The 16,267-nt window shown below is 40.9% G+C and overlaps 1 protein-coding gene across 1 annotated transcript; it reads right to left on the bottom strand.

The window, feature by feature from the left end:
* Positions 1–13,020: 13,020 nt before the first annotated feature.
* On the bottom strand, positions 13,021–14,604 carry LOC123461398 (calcineurin subunit B type 1-like). Its single transcript, XM_045151416.1, has one exon. The coding sequence runs from the start codon at positions 14,548–14,550 to the stop codon at positions 14,038–14,040; it is 513 nt and encodes a 170-aa protein (XP_045007351.1). The 5' UTR covers positions 14,551–14,604; the 3' UTR covers positions 13,021–14,037.
* Positions 14,605–16,267: the final 1,663 nt, after the last annotated feature.

The following is a 16,267-nucleotide window of genomic DNA, read 5'->3' as shown; positions in this document are numbered from 1 at the left end:
AGATGCTTATATGCCATTTGTATTTCTTCCTTTGAGAATGCTCTAAATAGCCCATTTTTTGATTGGCTTGTTTGATTCCTTATTATTTAACTTTTTGAGTTCTTTGTATATCCTAGATATTAATCCTCTATCAGATATATAGCTGTCAAAGATTTTTTCCCATTCTGCAGGTTGCCTCTTTGCTTTTTACACTGTGTCCTTTGCAGTGAAAAATCTTTGTAATTTCATGAGGTCCCAGTGATTAATCTGTGGTTTTATTGCCTGAGCAATGGGGGTTGTATTCAGAAAGTCTTTGCCAAGACCAATATGTTAAAGGGTTTCCCCTACTTTTTCCTCTAGCAGTTTCAGTTTCAGGTCTGATGTCAAGGTCTTCAACCCACTTGGACTTAATTCTTGCACATGGTGAGAGAGAAGAATCTATTTTCATCCTTCTGCAGATATATATCCAGTTTTCCCAACACCATTTGCTGAAGAGGCTGTCTTTTCTCCAATGTGTATTTTTGACACTTTTATCGAATATCAGGTGGCTATAGCTACTTGGGCTTACAGCTGGGTCCTCTAATCTGTTCCACTGATCTACATGTCTGTTTTTGTGCCAGTACCATGCTGTTTTTGTTACTATAGCTCTATAGTATAGGTTAAAATCAGGTATGGTGATACCACCAGCCTCTTTTTTGTTGCTCAGTATTATTTTAGATATTCGAGGTTTTTTGTGATTCCAAATGAATATTTGGATTGTTTTTTCTATTTCCATGAAGAAAGCCTTTGGAATTTTGATAGGGATTGCATTAAATGTGTAGAGTGCTTTAGGTAAGATTGCCATTTTCACAATATTGATTCTTCCAATCCAGGAACAAGGGATGTTTCTCCACTTTCTAGTGTCTTCTGCAATTTCTCGCTTGAGTGTTTTAAAGTTCTCATTGTAGAGATTCTTTACTTCCTTGGTTAGGTTTATTCCAAGGTACTTTATTTTTTTTGATGCAATTGTGATCGGGAGTGATTCTCGGATTTCATCCTCTGTGTTTTTGTTGTTAGCATATATGAAGGCTACTGATTTCTGTGTATTTATTTTGTATCCTGCTACATAGCTGTAGGTTTTGATCAGCTCTAACAGTTTGCTAGTAGAGTCTTTAGGGTCCTTTATGTATAGAATCATGTCATCTGCAAATAATGATAACTTGATCTCTTCCTTTCTAATTTGTATCCTGTTTATGTGTGTCTCTTGCCTTATTGCTATGGCTAAGACTTCCAAAACTATATTAAATAAAAGTGGGAACAGTGGACACCCTTGTCTTGTTCCTGATTTTGGTGGAAAAGCTTCCAGTTTTTCCCCTTTTAGTAATATGTTGGCTGTAGGCTTGTCATAAATAGCCTTTATTATATTGAGATATGTTCCTTCTATTCCCAGTCTCTGTAGGACTTTTATCATGAAGAGATGTTGGATTTTGTCAAATGCTTTCTCTGCATCTAATGAGATGATCATGTGATTTTTGTCCTTCAACCCGTTTATATAATTTATATAATGTATTATATTATTATAGATTTGTGTATGCTGAACCATCCCTCCATCTCTGGGATAAACCCTACTTGGTCAGGGTGAATGATCTTTTTGATATACTCTTGTATTCTGTTTGCCAATATTTTGTTGAGAATTTTTGCATCTATGTTCATGAGGGAGATTGGTCTGTAATTTTCTTTTTTTGTTCTCTCTTTGCCTGGTTTTGGTATCAGGGTGATGCTGGCTTCATAGAAGGAGTTTGGAAGAATTCCTTCTTTTTCTATATCCTGGAAAAGCTTAAGAAGCAATGGTGTTAGCTCTTCCTTGAAGGCTTGGTAAAATTCAGCAGTGAATCCATCTGGGCCTGGGCTTTTTTTTAGTTGGGAGATTATTGATTAGGATCTCCATTTTTGTTATTTATTTAAGTGATTAATCTCATTTTCATTTAATTTAGGTAGGTCATATAAATCAAGGAAAGCATCCATTTCTTTCAGATTTTCATACTTTGTGGAGTATATGCTTTTATAAGTAAGTCCCTACGATTTTTTGAATTTCTCTGGAATCTGTTGTGATGTTACCTTTTTCATCTCTTATTTTATTAATTTGTGTCTCTTCTCTCTTTCTTTTGGTCAGATTTGCTAAGGGTTTATCAATCTTGTTTATCATTTCAAAGAACCAACTCTTTGTTTCATTAATTCTTTGGAATGTTGTTTTTTTGTTGTTGTTGTTGTTTCTATTTCATTAATTTCTGCCCTAATCTTAATTATTCTTCCCATCTATTGATTTTTGGTTTGCCTTGTTCTTCTTTTTCCAAGGCTTTAAGGTGAAGCATTAGGACATTTACATGAGTCCTTTCTCATTTCTTAATTTAGGCACTAAAGGCTATAAATTTACCTCTTAGAACTGCCTTCATTGTGTCCCAGAGATTTTGATATGTTGTGTTCTCATTATCATTTGACTCTATAAATTTTTTGATTTCCTTCTTGATTTCTTCGTTGACCCATTCATCATTTAGTAGTGTATTGTTTAGTTTCCATGATTTTGTGTATGCTCTATAGCCTTTCTTGCTACTGATTTGTAGTTTAATTCCATTGTGGTCAGATAGAATGCAAGGAATCATTTAAATTTTCCTGAATTTGTTAAGATTTGCTTTGTGTCCTAATATATGGTCTATTTTAGAGAATGTTCCATGTGCTACTGAAAAGAATGTTTATTCTGCAGCCTTTGGATGAAATGTCCTGTCAATATTTGTTAGGTCCATTCCTTCTATGTCCCAAATATCTTGAAATTCCCACTCATACTTTTCTATAAGTTTGTCTTTCTCTTTGTTGGACTGTACTAGATCTGCCACCTGGTCTTCTAGCTTAGATATTCTGTCCTCTCCCTCATCCATCCTACTGGTGAGATTTTCTACAGAGTTTTTTATTTCATTATCTGTGTTCTTCATTGCTAGTAATTCTGACTGGTTTTTCTTTATGATTTCTATTTCCTTATTTATGTGTTGTATTGCCTTCTTTATTTCATGAAATTGGTGTCCTGCGTCTTCTTTGATTTCCTCTTTGATTCCTTTGACTTCATCTTTGATTTCTTCTTTGATTCTTTTGATTTGTTCTTTGACCTCTTTGAACATATTTACAATCATTCTTTTGAAATATTTCTCAGGCATTTCCTATAACTCGTTCTCACTGGAGGACATTTCTGATGCATTAATACTTTTAGGTGGATTTATATCATCTTGCTTTTTAGTGTTTCTTGTGCTATAATGTATATATTTTGGCATCTTGGATTAAGTTAATGCTTGGATTTTCTAGCTAGCTGGGTATTCTTAGCTGTATCAATTGATTTTATGTTATATATTTTTAGGGTAGGAGCTTAAGGTGTTAGGTGTGGCTCTTAAGGCTCTCAGAATATCTACAAAGGTATTCCTAGGGGTTGAGTTTCTTGTCTATGGTAGTATTTAAGTAGGCTGAGTGGAATAAAATACAGGTAGATTCTAAAATTTAACTAAACACTGTAGACATTCAATCAAAAAAAGCCCCAAGTATGTATGCCAGAGTAGTTATTATAACGACCAGATCCTCTATCAATAAAGAGTTTAAGATTTCTGGTCTGTTAATGGATCCCAAGTCAGCTTGTGACCAAGTGCGACCCTTCCCTGGTGCAATCCCAGTTACTTTGGATGATTTTGGTCTCAGTCAGGTTGCTGCCTCGTCGTTGGTCTGCTGTTCTGATTTCTGGAGCTGGGCACTGGATTTTCCTGTCAGGCAACCAAGCCTGGCAAGTGTGGCCCTGCAGATCAGCACCCCTGCTGCTGTAACTGCTGCTGCTAAAGCTGCCGCTGCTGGGTCTGTCGCCACCACTGCTGAAACTGCTGCTGGGTCCACTGCCGCTGCTCCCTCTGAAGCAGCTGCTGCTTGGTCTGCCATTGCTGCTGCTATTGGGTCTGCTGCTGCTGGGTCTGCCATTGCTGCTGCTACTGGATCTGCTGCTGCTGGGGCCACTGTTACCAGTGCCAGAGCTGCTGATGTTGCTGCAGGACTTTGCTCCTGCTTGGGTCCCGCTGTCAGCTCAAGTTGGTGTGGCCGTTCCCAGACCGCTGCTCTGTTCGCTGGAGCTGGGTTCAGGTGTGGGGGAGGGGAGGGAGCTGCAGGTGTTCTAGTTCTCTCGCTGTTCCACGTTCTTCTACCTTGGGGTCTGCTCCTCCGTTGTTCACTGCCGATCTCCCTTCACGTTTCCTGAGTTGCGGAGAGCTCCGGTGTGAGTGGAAGCTCCCCGCACCTGGCTTTTCCTCTGCTTCATCTATTCTTAATAAAATCTTTTTTGTGTTAGATGTCTCGATAAAGATAATCACCAAAACTGTTGTCTTCTTTTGCCTGTATTCACAGGCTTTTAACTTTTAATAATGTATTTCATGGAGTTTATTAACAGATGTCTCAAATCAATGAGTTATATAAAATTTATAGGTATATATATACTGGTATTATAAGACAATTCTGGCTGCTATTTTTCTTAAATTTCATTTCAATATAGAGATTTTTAGTAATATAACAATGAAGAGATTCTAAGTTTGTGCTAAAGCTGTTTCTCTACAAATTTCCAATAATAAGATGATTAATCAACTCTTTGAAGCTAGACTACCTGCATCTTTGTCATTGGGTAATAAAATTAATCAATTGGTGTGATCTCTCTTAATAGTTTTATAAAATAGATGGCTAGTTATGGGTTGATATGAGATGCTTGAAAGAACTGGGAAGGGATTTTTCAATGTTGCATATAGAACGCTTGTTAAAAGGGTTTTTTTTTTTAGTGGAACTTAACAAAATGTTAAATTATGTTGATTAAGGTTCACATATGTAAAAAGGACATGAGTTCTAAAAATGACCAAATTTTGCCCAAAATTAATTTCCTTTTATGAGGAACAAAAAGCTAATTTTCAGGCTAAACAGAAAAACACCATGCCTAAAATAAAGTATTTTCAACTGTTTACAGACTCTTAAGAATGCTCTAAAATTTTTATATAAGGATACACACTTAATCTAAATTCAGGTGATGTCCTGTCCTGGGAGGGTCACAAAGTCATAAGCACAATGTAATTCACATTCTTTGGCGGTCTAACCAGGTTAGACATAGACAAGACCCTACCACCTTGTGTATTACAAATGTGTAAAAAAAATTTCCTGGGTAAAAACAATTTCAAAATAAGTCAGGGAATGTCAGGATGCTTATCTCTCTGCTCTGTCATTTCCTTTTGCTCTTGCTTACTGTTACGTGCTTTTGTTTAAAATTTAATTTGTTTTTATTGACAACTTCCATAACTGTAAACAATATTACAGGTTAATCCCCTTCCCCCACTTTCCCCTTTGAAACTCCACTGTCCATCATATGTCCTCCACCTCTCAATGAGTCCCTCTTTTATTTTGATGTCATGATCTTTTCTTTCTATTATGATGGTCTTGTATAGGTAATGTCAGGCACTGCGAGGTCATGGACATCTAGGCCATTTGTGTCTGGAGGAGCACATTGTAAGGAGGCGTACCTTCCTTTGGCTCTTACATTTTTTCCACCACCTCTTCCTCAATGGACCCTGAGCCATGGAAGGTGTAATAGAGATATTTCAGTGCTGAGCACTCCTCTGTCACTTCTCAACACCCTAGTGCCTTCTGAGTCATCCCAAGGTCACTGCCATCTGAAAAGAGAAGATTCTTTAACCAAAAGTACTTACTGGGCACTTTGGTGAGCATAGTATATATATTTAGCCAGACACTAGCAGATGTTACACCCCTAAGGCTCATGACTACCCCTGTTGTAGGTTTTCAGTATCAGGGATATATCCTCTCCCATGGAGTGGGCCTCCAGTCCAATTACAGAGCAGTTGGTTTTCCCCATAACAAACATGCCACTATTGCACTGGTTGACTCATTTGGCCTGGGTGGCCAAATTTAAGGCTTGCAGTGTCCACTGTTGAGTATCTTCACTGGCGATTTCTCTCTTTCCCATTGAACTGTATGCACTGTAGTTTTTTCCAGCTTTCTGTCAGCTGATCTACATGGAGGAGATTTTCAGCTCAGCTCCAGCAGTATTTATCAGTGACTTTGCAGCCCAAGAATGTGGAGTCTTCAGCAATACGGTCTTTACCATCTATTTCTGGTGGGAAACCAAAGGCCTCAGCAATGACCTGTTTTGGGAGCATCTGGGACCTCCCTGGACAACAATTCACTGGAAGGTATCCCATCCCTGGTACTGAAAATTTTCTAGTAATAATCTATGGCTTCTTAGTGTCCCATTGTCCAAAAAAGATTTCCATCTGACTTTTAAATATCCTCTTAGATTTTTTTTTTTACTTTTTTGAGGTAGGGTCTTGTTGGGAGCTATGAACCAAACCTCAGCTATGTTGACAGAAATCGCCATATAGCAAGTTAAGTTTCTATTTACTCATCTAATGATCTATTACCAGAAATGAAGGAGCCATTACGCCTGGGCGATAGCCTCCCCTGGTGCTGCCGGTAATTGATGAAGAAACAAAGAAATTGCATTTAACCAGTAACCCTGTGATCCCTGGCCTGATTATGACTCCTTCCCCCTACGACCCTATAAAAACCTATGTGTAAAAATAAACTTCGAGACCTTGACAAATACCTAGCTTGGTCTCCTTCTTGTGTCTGTTTGCCTCCCCCCATTCAGGTTAGCTTCTCCTCAAGTCCTTGTTTGACTCCCTGCTGGCCAGGGCAAGTGGCGCCCGAACATAGGGCCCAAGGTATGAAGAAAAAACCTGAAAGTCGCTCGAGTGGATGGCTGTCCCCACCATTGGATCACCACCCCACCAGGGGGGTGAATGAAGATCCACATAGAGGTCACTGCAGGCAGTCCGCGCCTGTAATACAGACCCACACCGTGATCACCACAAAAAGCCCGTCTGTGATACAGATCCTCTAAGGTAGGACAAGCAACGAGTTCTAAGGCAAACTATTTAAAGACTATTCAGTCAAATTTGCAAGACACAAGAATTGCAGTGTTTCTATTCTCAAGTAATATTCTAAAGTAATATAAGCTAGACACATTAGATATATAGCATTTTTTCAATACTGAACATCAACTACCATAGCACATGTAAACTCTTTTGAGGTTTTTGTAAAAAATAATTTTATTCATTTATTTGAGATAGATAGAGAGAGAGGGGGAGAGAGAGAGAGAGAGAGAGAGAGAGAAGACAGAGAGAATGGGTACACCAGAGCCTCCAGCCACTGCAAATGAACTTCAGACACATGTATCATGCTGTGCATCTGTCTTACATAGGTACTGAGGTATCAAACCTGGGTCCTTAGCCTTCTCAGGAAAGCATCTTATCTGTTAAGCCATCACTGCAGCCCCTCCTTTGAGATTTTTAAAAATATTTTTTTTAATTTTTATTTATTTATTTATTTGAGAGAGACAGACACAGAGAGAAAGACAGATAGAGGGAGAGAGAGAGAGAATGGGAGCGCCAGGGCTTCCAGCCTCTGCAAATGAACTCCAGACGCGTGCGCCCCCTTGTGCATCTGGCTAACGTGGGACCTGGGGAACCGAGCCTCAAACCAGGGTCCTTAGGCTTCACAGGCAAGCGCTTAACCGCTAAGCCATCTCTCCAGCCCTAAAAATATTTTTTATATTTTATTTGAGAGAGTGGGGAGAGAATGGGCATGCAAAGGCCTTCAGCTGCTACAAATGAACTCCAGACACATGTGCATCTGGCTTACATGGATTCTGAGGAATCAAATCTTGGTCCTTAGGCTTTGCAGAAATGTACCTTAATGGCTAAGCCATCTCTCCTGTCTCCTCTTTTGAGTTTTAACTTGCAAAAAAGAATTTTTTTCTAAAGAATTATAGGAACTAGGCCCAGGCAAAGTCAGTCAAAGTTGGATGTTCAAGCTAGGAAAAAAAAAAAAAAAGATATGCATCCTAGATGAGGAAAACTCTTCTCAGCATGTACCCTTCCTGCCCATAGCCCTATTGCACCTACTTCCTATCCCTATCAAAACTTTTGTGCATCCAAGTTCCTCAAAATGACTTTCTCCAGAGAGGGTAGGGGGACAAAAGCTTCTCTCATCTTCTCAGGGTGTTGGTCTTTGAGTAAACCCAATTATCCACCACATCAGTGCTTGTCTCTTGAGTATTTGTTCTCAAGTAGGGAGTAGGTGGACTTGAGTCTGATGAAAAGGGATGACTTTTCTGCCCTGACATTGCCCAGCATTGGGATCAAAGACAATGACCAAGGGATAGTAGGATAACCAGAAAGGAGATGAGTTCCAGATACGTAGACAGGACCTAATCTGGGTAAATTTGGGTCCTGGAGGCTTGCTCTGTGAAAAGAGTAAGTGGAGAGCTGGCTTAGTGGTAAATGCACTTGCCTACAAAGCAAAGGACCTGGGTTCAGTTCCCCAGGACCCATATAATCTAGATGCACAAAGTGACACATGCATCTGGAATTTGCATCAGCTCTCTCTCTCTCTCTCTCTCTCTCTCTCTCAAATAGATAAATACACATAAAAACTCAAAAATAAAAATAAAAAAAGTGTGGGGCTGGAGAGATAGCTTAGAGGTTAAGGCACTTGCCTGTGAAGGTTTGGTTCCTCAGGACCCATGTAAAGCCAGATGCACATGGTGACACTTGCATCTAAGTTTTGTTTTCAGTGGCTGAGGGCCCTGGCATGCCAATTCTTTCTCTATCTGCTTCTTTTTCTTTATCTCTCTCAAAGAAAAAAGTGAAAATAAAGTTTTGTTTTGTTTTTTTAAAGAAAAAGTAGGATCTGGGCATGGTGGTGCATGCCTTTAATCCCAGCACTTGGGAGGCAGAAGTAGGAGGATCATCATGGGTTCAAGGCCACCTTGAGAATACAGAGTGAAGTCCAGGTGAGCCTGAACTACAGTGAAACCCTACCTCAAAAAAAAAAAAAAAAAAAAAAGAGTAAGGAAGTGTCCAGAACTGAAACAATTCACACCCTCCAAGGCTCAGGGTCCACTGTGGAAGAGTGGCGGAAAGAATGTAAGAGCCAAAGGAAAGGTACCTCTCCTTACATAAAACTGTCCAGGCAGAAATTGGCCTCGATATCCAAGACCTCGCAGTGCCTGGAACTACCTACACAAGACCCTCATAATAGGAGAAAAAGATGATGACATAAAATTAAAAGACAGACTAATGGAGAGAAGGAGGGGATATGATGAACAGCAGAGTTATGAAGGGAAAAGTGGGGGAGGGGAGGGAAATACCATGGTTTGTTGTCTGTTGGTATAGAAGTTGTCAATAAAAAAATATATTTGGGGCTGGAGAGATGGCTTAGTGGTTAAGCGCATGCCTGTGAAGCCTATGGACCCCGGTTCGAGGCTCGGTTCCCCAGGCCCCACGTTAGCCAGATGCACAAGCGGGCGCACGCGTCTGGAGTTCGTTTGCAGAGGCTGGAAGCCCTGGCGCGCCCATTCTCTCTCTCTCCCTCTATCTGTCTTTCTCTCTGTGTCTGTTGCTCTCAAATAAATAAATAAATAAAAAATGAACAAAAATTTTAAAAAATGTTTAAAAAATATATTTGCTGAATCATTTGGTAATTGTAAAAAAAAAATAGCGAATCTTTCCCATGGAGCCATGCTAGTGGATACATTCTACCTCAACTAGGGTCTTTCTTCTTATTGCCTGGCCTCAGGAGTTCAGGTTTGGTGAAAGGAAATAGGGCAAATTTCTCCCCACCCTCCCTCATACAACATACATCAGTCATGACAATTGCTGAGATTCATAGAGCCTAATGATGGGCATAGCCTTGTACTTTGCTTTTATTCTCATGCAACCCCCAAGGCAATGACATATATATTATTGTGCAGTCAGGTTCACATTGCTGGCATTCACCTGACCAAGAGCAGCTTGTGGTAGAAAAGGTTTATTTTGGCTTACAGACTAGAGGGGAAGCTCTATGGTATCAGGGGAAAATGATGGCATGAGCAGAGGGTGGACTTTACCTTCTGGGCAACATCAGGTGGACAACAGCAACAGTAGGGTATGCCAAACACTGGAAGGAGGAAGCTGGCTATAATACCCATAAGCCCTCCCCCAACAATACACTGCCTCCAAGAGGCAAATGACTATCAACTGGAGACCTAGCATTTAGAACGCCTAAATTTATGAGGGACTCTTAAGCCATCCCAATTTTCATCCCAATTTTAAAATGATTCATGCCTTTTTTCAGGATCACACCACTGGCAGTAGTAAAGCCAATAATTAATCCAATTTTCTGCCTTTTATAGTCTGTTCTTCAAACCACTAAGGCACAATGATGCAATGTGAGCCCAGAAGCTCTGCTATAGGAAGCATCAGGACTTACTAGATTTTAGTGATCAACACATGTAAATCACTTATATGGGCAAATTTTCCTGCCTGTAAATCAAGCTCCAAATCAAAAAGAGCAAGAGGTCAGCATAGCTCCATCCTGCAAAGTCCTGCTGGGTGATTCTCCTAGGAATGCCCAGATTCCCATCCCCCATCTTTCCTCTAGTTTCCCCTCAAGAGCTAGATTCATGCCTCTTACAAATCCCTAGTGCATGGTTACCTAGAGGCTCAGACCTGAAGTTTTCCACTTCCTTCATCTATCTTGCCCTGTTCTGCAACAGCTCTTTGATTGTCCTCACTAGGGTATCTAGCACTGCACAGGGAGATGCCTCTGAGGTTGTCTATATCCACTTTGTCCTGTGACTCTAGTACTAGTGGCTGAGAGACACCAAGGAAGACTGCTCTGCCACTAGGAAGCTGATAGCATAATGGAGTAAATGGGCCCTAGTATAAAAGCAGAAGGCTCCAGAGATTCAGCATGTGTTTGATCCAATCTCATTCCAGATCTGTAACTTTTTTTTTTTTTTTTTTTTTGAGGTAGTGTCTCACTCTACCTCAGGCTGACCTGGAATGCACTACGTAGTCTCATGGTGGCCTTGAACTCACAGTGATCCTCCTACCTCTGCCTCCTGAGTGCTGGGATTAAAGGCATGTACCACCATGCCCAGCTCAAGCCTGTAGCTTTTTTAAAAAAACTAATTAATTTTAATTAATTTATTTGACAGAGAAAAAAGGAGAGAGAGAGAGAGAATGGGTGTGCCAGGGCCTCCAGCCACTGCAAATGAACTCCAGACGTGTGTGCTCCTTTGTGCATCTGGCTAATGTGGGTCCTGGGAAATCAAACCTGGATCCTTTGGCTTGTAACTTTATTTATTTATTTATTTATTTATTTATTTATTTGAGAGTGACAGACACAGGGAGAAAGACAGATAGAGGGAGAGAGAGAGAATGGGCGCGCCAGGGCTTCCAGCCACTGCAAATGAACTCCAGACGCGTGCGCCCCCTTGTGCATCTGGCTAACGTGGGACCTGGGGAACCGAGCCTCAAACCGGGGTCCTTAGGCTTCACAGGCAAGGGCTTAACCGCTAAGCCATCTCTCCAGCCCATCTCTCCAGCCCGGCTTGTAACTTTTAAGAGAGCTGCCCACAGCAGAGTGACTCTGCAGAGAGGCTTGTTAGGTCTAGCTCTGAATAGAGTGCTGACCTGCTCAGCAATGGTTTTGGTGGTTGAGACAGTTGCTTAGCAGGGTAAGCAAGAAGGCAAGGCAGAGGTGGTGGGCAGCCTGGCTCACACTTGCAAGCAGATGCCAGGCCAACAGTGGACAATGTTGTGGAATGATTACACTGAAGGCTTTTTTTTTTTCTTTACTAGCTTGCTTATTAAAATAGAGCAAAGTGGGCTGGAGAGAGGGCATAGCAGTTAAGCGCTTGCCTGTGATGCCTAAGGACCCCGGTTCGAGGCTTGGTTCCCCAGGTCCCACGTTAGCCAGACACACAAGGGGGCGCACACGTCTGGAGTTCGTTTGCAGAGGCTGGAAGCCCTGGCGCGCCCATTCTCTCTCTCCCCCTCTATCTGTCTTTCTCTCTGTGTCTGTCGCTCTCAAATAAATACATAAAAAAAAAAATTAAAAAAAAATAGAGCAAAGGTTTTTTTTTCAAGCAAGTTTCAAATATTTTATTTTCTTATTCATACAGTATGAAGTTTTCTAAAGATAACACATGATGTGTATCATGCAGAAGAAAATCTACACATTCAACATAAACAACCCTTCCCCTGAACCCCCCCCCAAACTAAAAAAAAAATCCTACTCCCCAGTAAGGATATAATTTTTGCACTACTTTCTATAACGCCAGCCAAGATATGCACAAGCAAGAGAAATAGAAAGCGTTTGCTATAACCTTTGTTACAAATAATTATGTACAAAAAATTCACAAAAGACTAGTTCCCTCTTGAAGCGAAGCACATGGCAGTTGACACTGGAGCAAATCAAATCGCTGGCCGGGGTTGTAAGCCACGTACTGATCCAGAGGAAGAAAGTTACATGTAGTGGAGATTTTCATTTTGAACATTAACATTTCCAAAGTTTGGCAACATCATCTTTTAAAATTATGCAAATTATGTAAACAAGAGGTACATTTTTAAATTGATCTACATGCAAAACTCCATGTCATGCAAGGACACCAAGCACCGGGATTTTTCTCTCACAGACAGAGCCCATGATGTGCAGCACTCAGCTGAAGGAACAGCAACGACAGACAGGTATGCTCATTTAATACTCATTCACCTTGATTTAACCTGCCTGTTACCACTCATGATTATGAAACCAGGTTTTATGGAAAAACTATGTAAGGAAGACTTCTATCATCATATAAAACTAACCAGAATCTTTCTTCCAGCCAACAGTACCTTTGCAGAAAGGGAAGGGATAACATCAAGTGGTATAACATGACATATTTTTATATCACACTAATTAAGTCATCATCCATTAACAATAATGTAGGCAAAAAATATGTACTCTATGCCTTGCGACAAAGAAATTGAAGTATAAATTGGATAAAATTTGCTTTTCCATGGCATATAGGTTAACAAGATTTTCCCCATTTAAATTACAAGCATAGGTGCTTAAATATCTGCACATTAAATATCACAAGGTTTTTTAGATTACCTACAGGTCTTTTAAAACACAGAGGGATTCATGTTCACAAACAGTTTAGTAGCAAAATATTTGCCCATGTATAATGAAACATATTTTTTTAAGCCATTACATGATTACTTTGGGTTCATTAATACATGAAAAAATTATCACTATCTCAGATAGCTTCTGGCCTTAATATATAAAATCACAAGTGGAGTATTACATGTGCTCAGGGACATCTAGTCAAGTAACGGCTCCTTGCTACAAAGTATGTGCGGACACCATCTACATTTGATCTCAGCCAAAAGGCCGAGAAGTGATGCAGATGCCGTCTGAACGCAAGAGCTTGCTTGCAGCGGCACCGAACTGGGCTCTCCAAGCAGACGGGGCGAGCAAGCTGCTCAGCAGTAAGACACTGTCCCTGCAAGTGATCCATGTATAAATAACGCTACAGACTCTGAGCACACAAATGTAGTTAAGGTAGGTAACAGAACATTAGTTTGCTTTGTCAATCCCTCAACGGAGAAAGCACGGGAAAAAGACAATAGCTGGCTAAATACCCAGTTCAAATTGTATAATCTTCTATCTACATAGAAACTGTGTGAAGTAAAAGGATGGTTTATGTTTCTGCTTGGCACTTTTGTACTCTAACATTTTGTTTGTTTCTGAATCAAGTATATTAAATTAAAGCCAACTTACTAACGATATAGAAAGCTACATATATCTATATATAAATATTTACATATGTATATATAGATACTTTGTTATAAAAGATGAAGAAAAATAAATTAAAAAGCCAACCCCTTCCCTTTCTCCACCAGTGATGGATGCTCTTGTCATGCTGCTATCCTTCAGACTGTAAAGTGCTACACAGAGTTATTGAGAGAGTAAGAGTTCAATAACACTTAGTTGGCTTCATGAGGCTCATGTTGGAAAATGTGGCTTCACAGAGAAAAATACTTCCATTAAATACACAGAGAGCATTGCTGGACGTCTTGAGCAGATCTTCAGAGATGGAGAAGAAAGCAAAAGTGTTGGGTAAAACTCTTCAAAGAGTCACACATCTACCACCATCTTTTTGTGGATATCTAGGCCACCTACAACAGCACAAAATTCTTCAAACGATATTCTTCCATCCCCATCTTTATCTGCATTTATTATGGTTTTGTCTACAATTTGCTGTAACTGTGTATCTTTCAGATTGTTCCCCACCATCATCTTCAACACCTGGAAGAGCTCCCCGTTGGAAATGTAGCCATCTTTATCCATGCCGTAGATGCGGAAAGCGAACCTCAGCTTCTGATCCTTATCGCCTTTGACACTGAACTGGGACACTCCCTCAATGAATTCTTTAAAGTCGACTTCTCCGTTCCCATCTGTGTCGAATATGTCTATCACTCGCTGAACTAAAGGATTCTGTTGTAACTCGGGCAGAGACATGAACTCTTCCACACTCAACGAACCAGAATTGTCCAAATCAAGCTTCTTAAATCTCTTCCCTAGCCTTTTAATTTCATCCGCATCAAAGTGCGAGCACATCTCCAAAGGGTAACTTGCCTCATTTCCCATTTTGCCGGGCGGTGCGTGCGGCGGCTCGCCTGCGCGGCCGAGGGTCGACCGTGTCGGGAGGCTCGGCGGTGGTCGCGGGGCGCCCTCCGAGGGCTGCGCGCGGGCGGCGCGGGCTGCGTGACCGGGCGCCGAGGCGGAGGCGGAGGCGTCCGGCAAGGGGAGCAGCAATTACGGCCGAGATTCAGGCAGCGAGCGCGGGAGGAGAGGAGAGGGATAGAGCAAAGTTTTTAAAAAAACTACTGGTACAACTTAGTTGGTAGGGGAAGGTGAATTGAATTCAGTGAATATTGATTGGCTTAAAAAAATGGAGGCTGAGCCAGATCTGGTGGTGCACACCTTTAAACCCAGTCCTTGGGAGGCAGAGGTAGGAGGATCATTGTGAGTTTGAGGCCACCCTGAGACTATGTAGTGAATTCCAGGTCAGCCTGGGCTAGAGAGACCCTACCTTGAAAGAAAAAAAAGGAAGGGGTCAGTTGTGGTGCAATAGTAGCATGTCTGCTATGGGGGAAACCAACCACCCTCTAATTTGACTGGAGGCCTGCTCCATAGGAGGGAATACATCCCTGATACTGAAAACCTACAGGGTAGTTATGAGCCCTAGGAGTGCCTGGTACTACCTACACAAGACCATCATGACAGGAGGAAAAGATCAGTACATCAAAATAAAAGGCTGAAGGGTAGGGCATATGATGTGGAGTGGAGTTTCAAAGGGGAAAGTGGGGGAAGGGAGGGAATTACCATTGGATATATTTTACAATTATGGAAGTTGTCAATAAAAAATGAATAATAAAAAAAATGGAGGCTGGAGTGATGGCTCAGTGGTTAAATGCACTTGCTTGCTTGCAAAGCCTGCTAACCCAGTTTTGATTTCCCAGTACTCACATAAAGTCAGACACAAAAAGTGACATATGTGTCAGGAGTTCTTTGCAGTGGCAAGAGACTCTAATGTGCCATTCTCTTCTCCTCCTTCAAATAAATATGTTTTGTTTGTTTTTTAAGGTAGGGTCTCACTCTAGTCCAAGCTTACCTGAAATTCACTCTGTAATCCCAGGCTGGCCTCCAACTCACATCAATCCTCCTCCCAAATATGCCACCACACACAGCTAAATAAATTTTTAAAAAACTTTTTTATTGAAAGCTTCTATAATTATAGAAATTACCCATGATAACTCCCTCACCACCCCACTTTCTTCCTCATAACTCTTTAATTTTGATGTCATCCTCTTTTCCCACTATGATGAAATCTTGTGTAGGTAGTGCCAGGCACTGTGAGGTCATGGATAACCAGGCCATTTTGTGTCTGGAAGAGTGCATTGTAAGGAGTCCTACCCTTCCTTTGGCTCCTACATTCTTTGCTCCACCTCTTCCACAAAGGACCCTGAGCCTTGGAAGGTGTGATAGAGATGTCATCCCAGTGGTTACCACCATCTAAAAACAGAAGCTTCTCTAACCAAAAGTGAGAGTAGCATTAACATATGGATATAAACATCAAGAAAAGTGCTTACAGAGCAGTTTGGCAGGCATAACATATTTATTTAGCTAGACAACACCAGGCATTACTCTCCTAGAGCTCATGATCTCCCCTGTCATAGGCTTTTTTTTTTTCTTCTTGGTTTTTTTTTTGGTTTGTTTGTTTTTTGTTTTTTCGAGGTAGGGTCTCACTCTGGCTCAGGCTGACCTGGAATTCACTATGTAGTCTCAGGGTGGCCTCGAACTC

Source organism: Jaculus jaculus, chromosome 6 (assembly GCF_020740685.1).
Source record: "Jaculus jaculus isolate mJacJac1 chromosome 6, mJacJac1.mat.Y.cur, whole genome shotgun sequence".
Lineage (NCBI taxonomy): Eukaryota > Metazoa > Chordata > Mammalia > Rodentia > Dipodidae > Jaculus > Jaculus jaculus.
This window is presented reverse-complemented; position numbering and strand designations above follow the sequence as displayed.

What these genes read in the sequence shown, in the direction of transcription:
- LOC123461398 (XM_045151416.1), bottom strand. Translation starts at nt 14,550, where the DNA reads ATGGGAAATGAGGCAAGTTACCCTTTGGAGATGTGCTCGCACTTTGAT.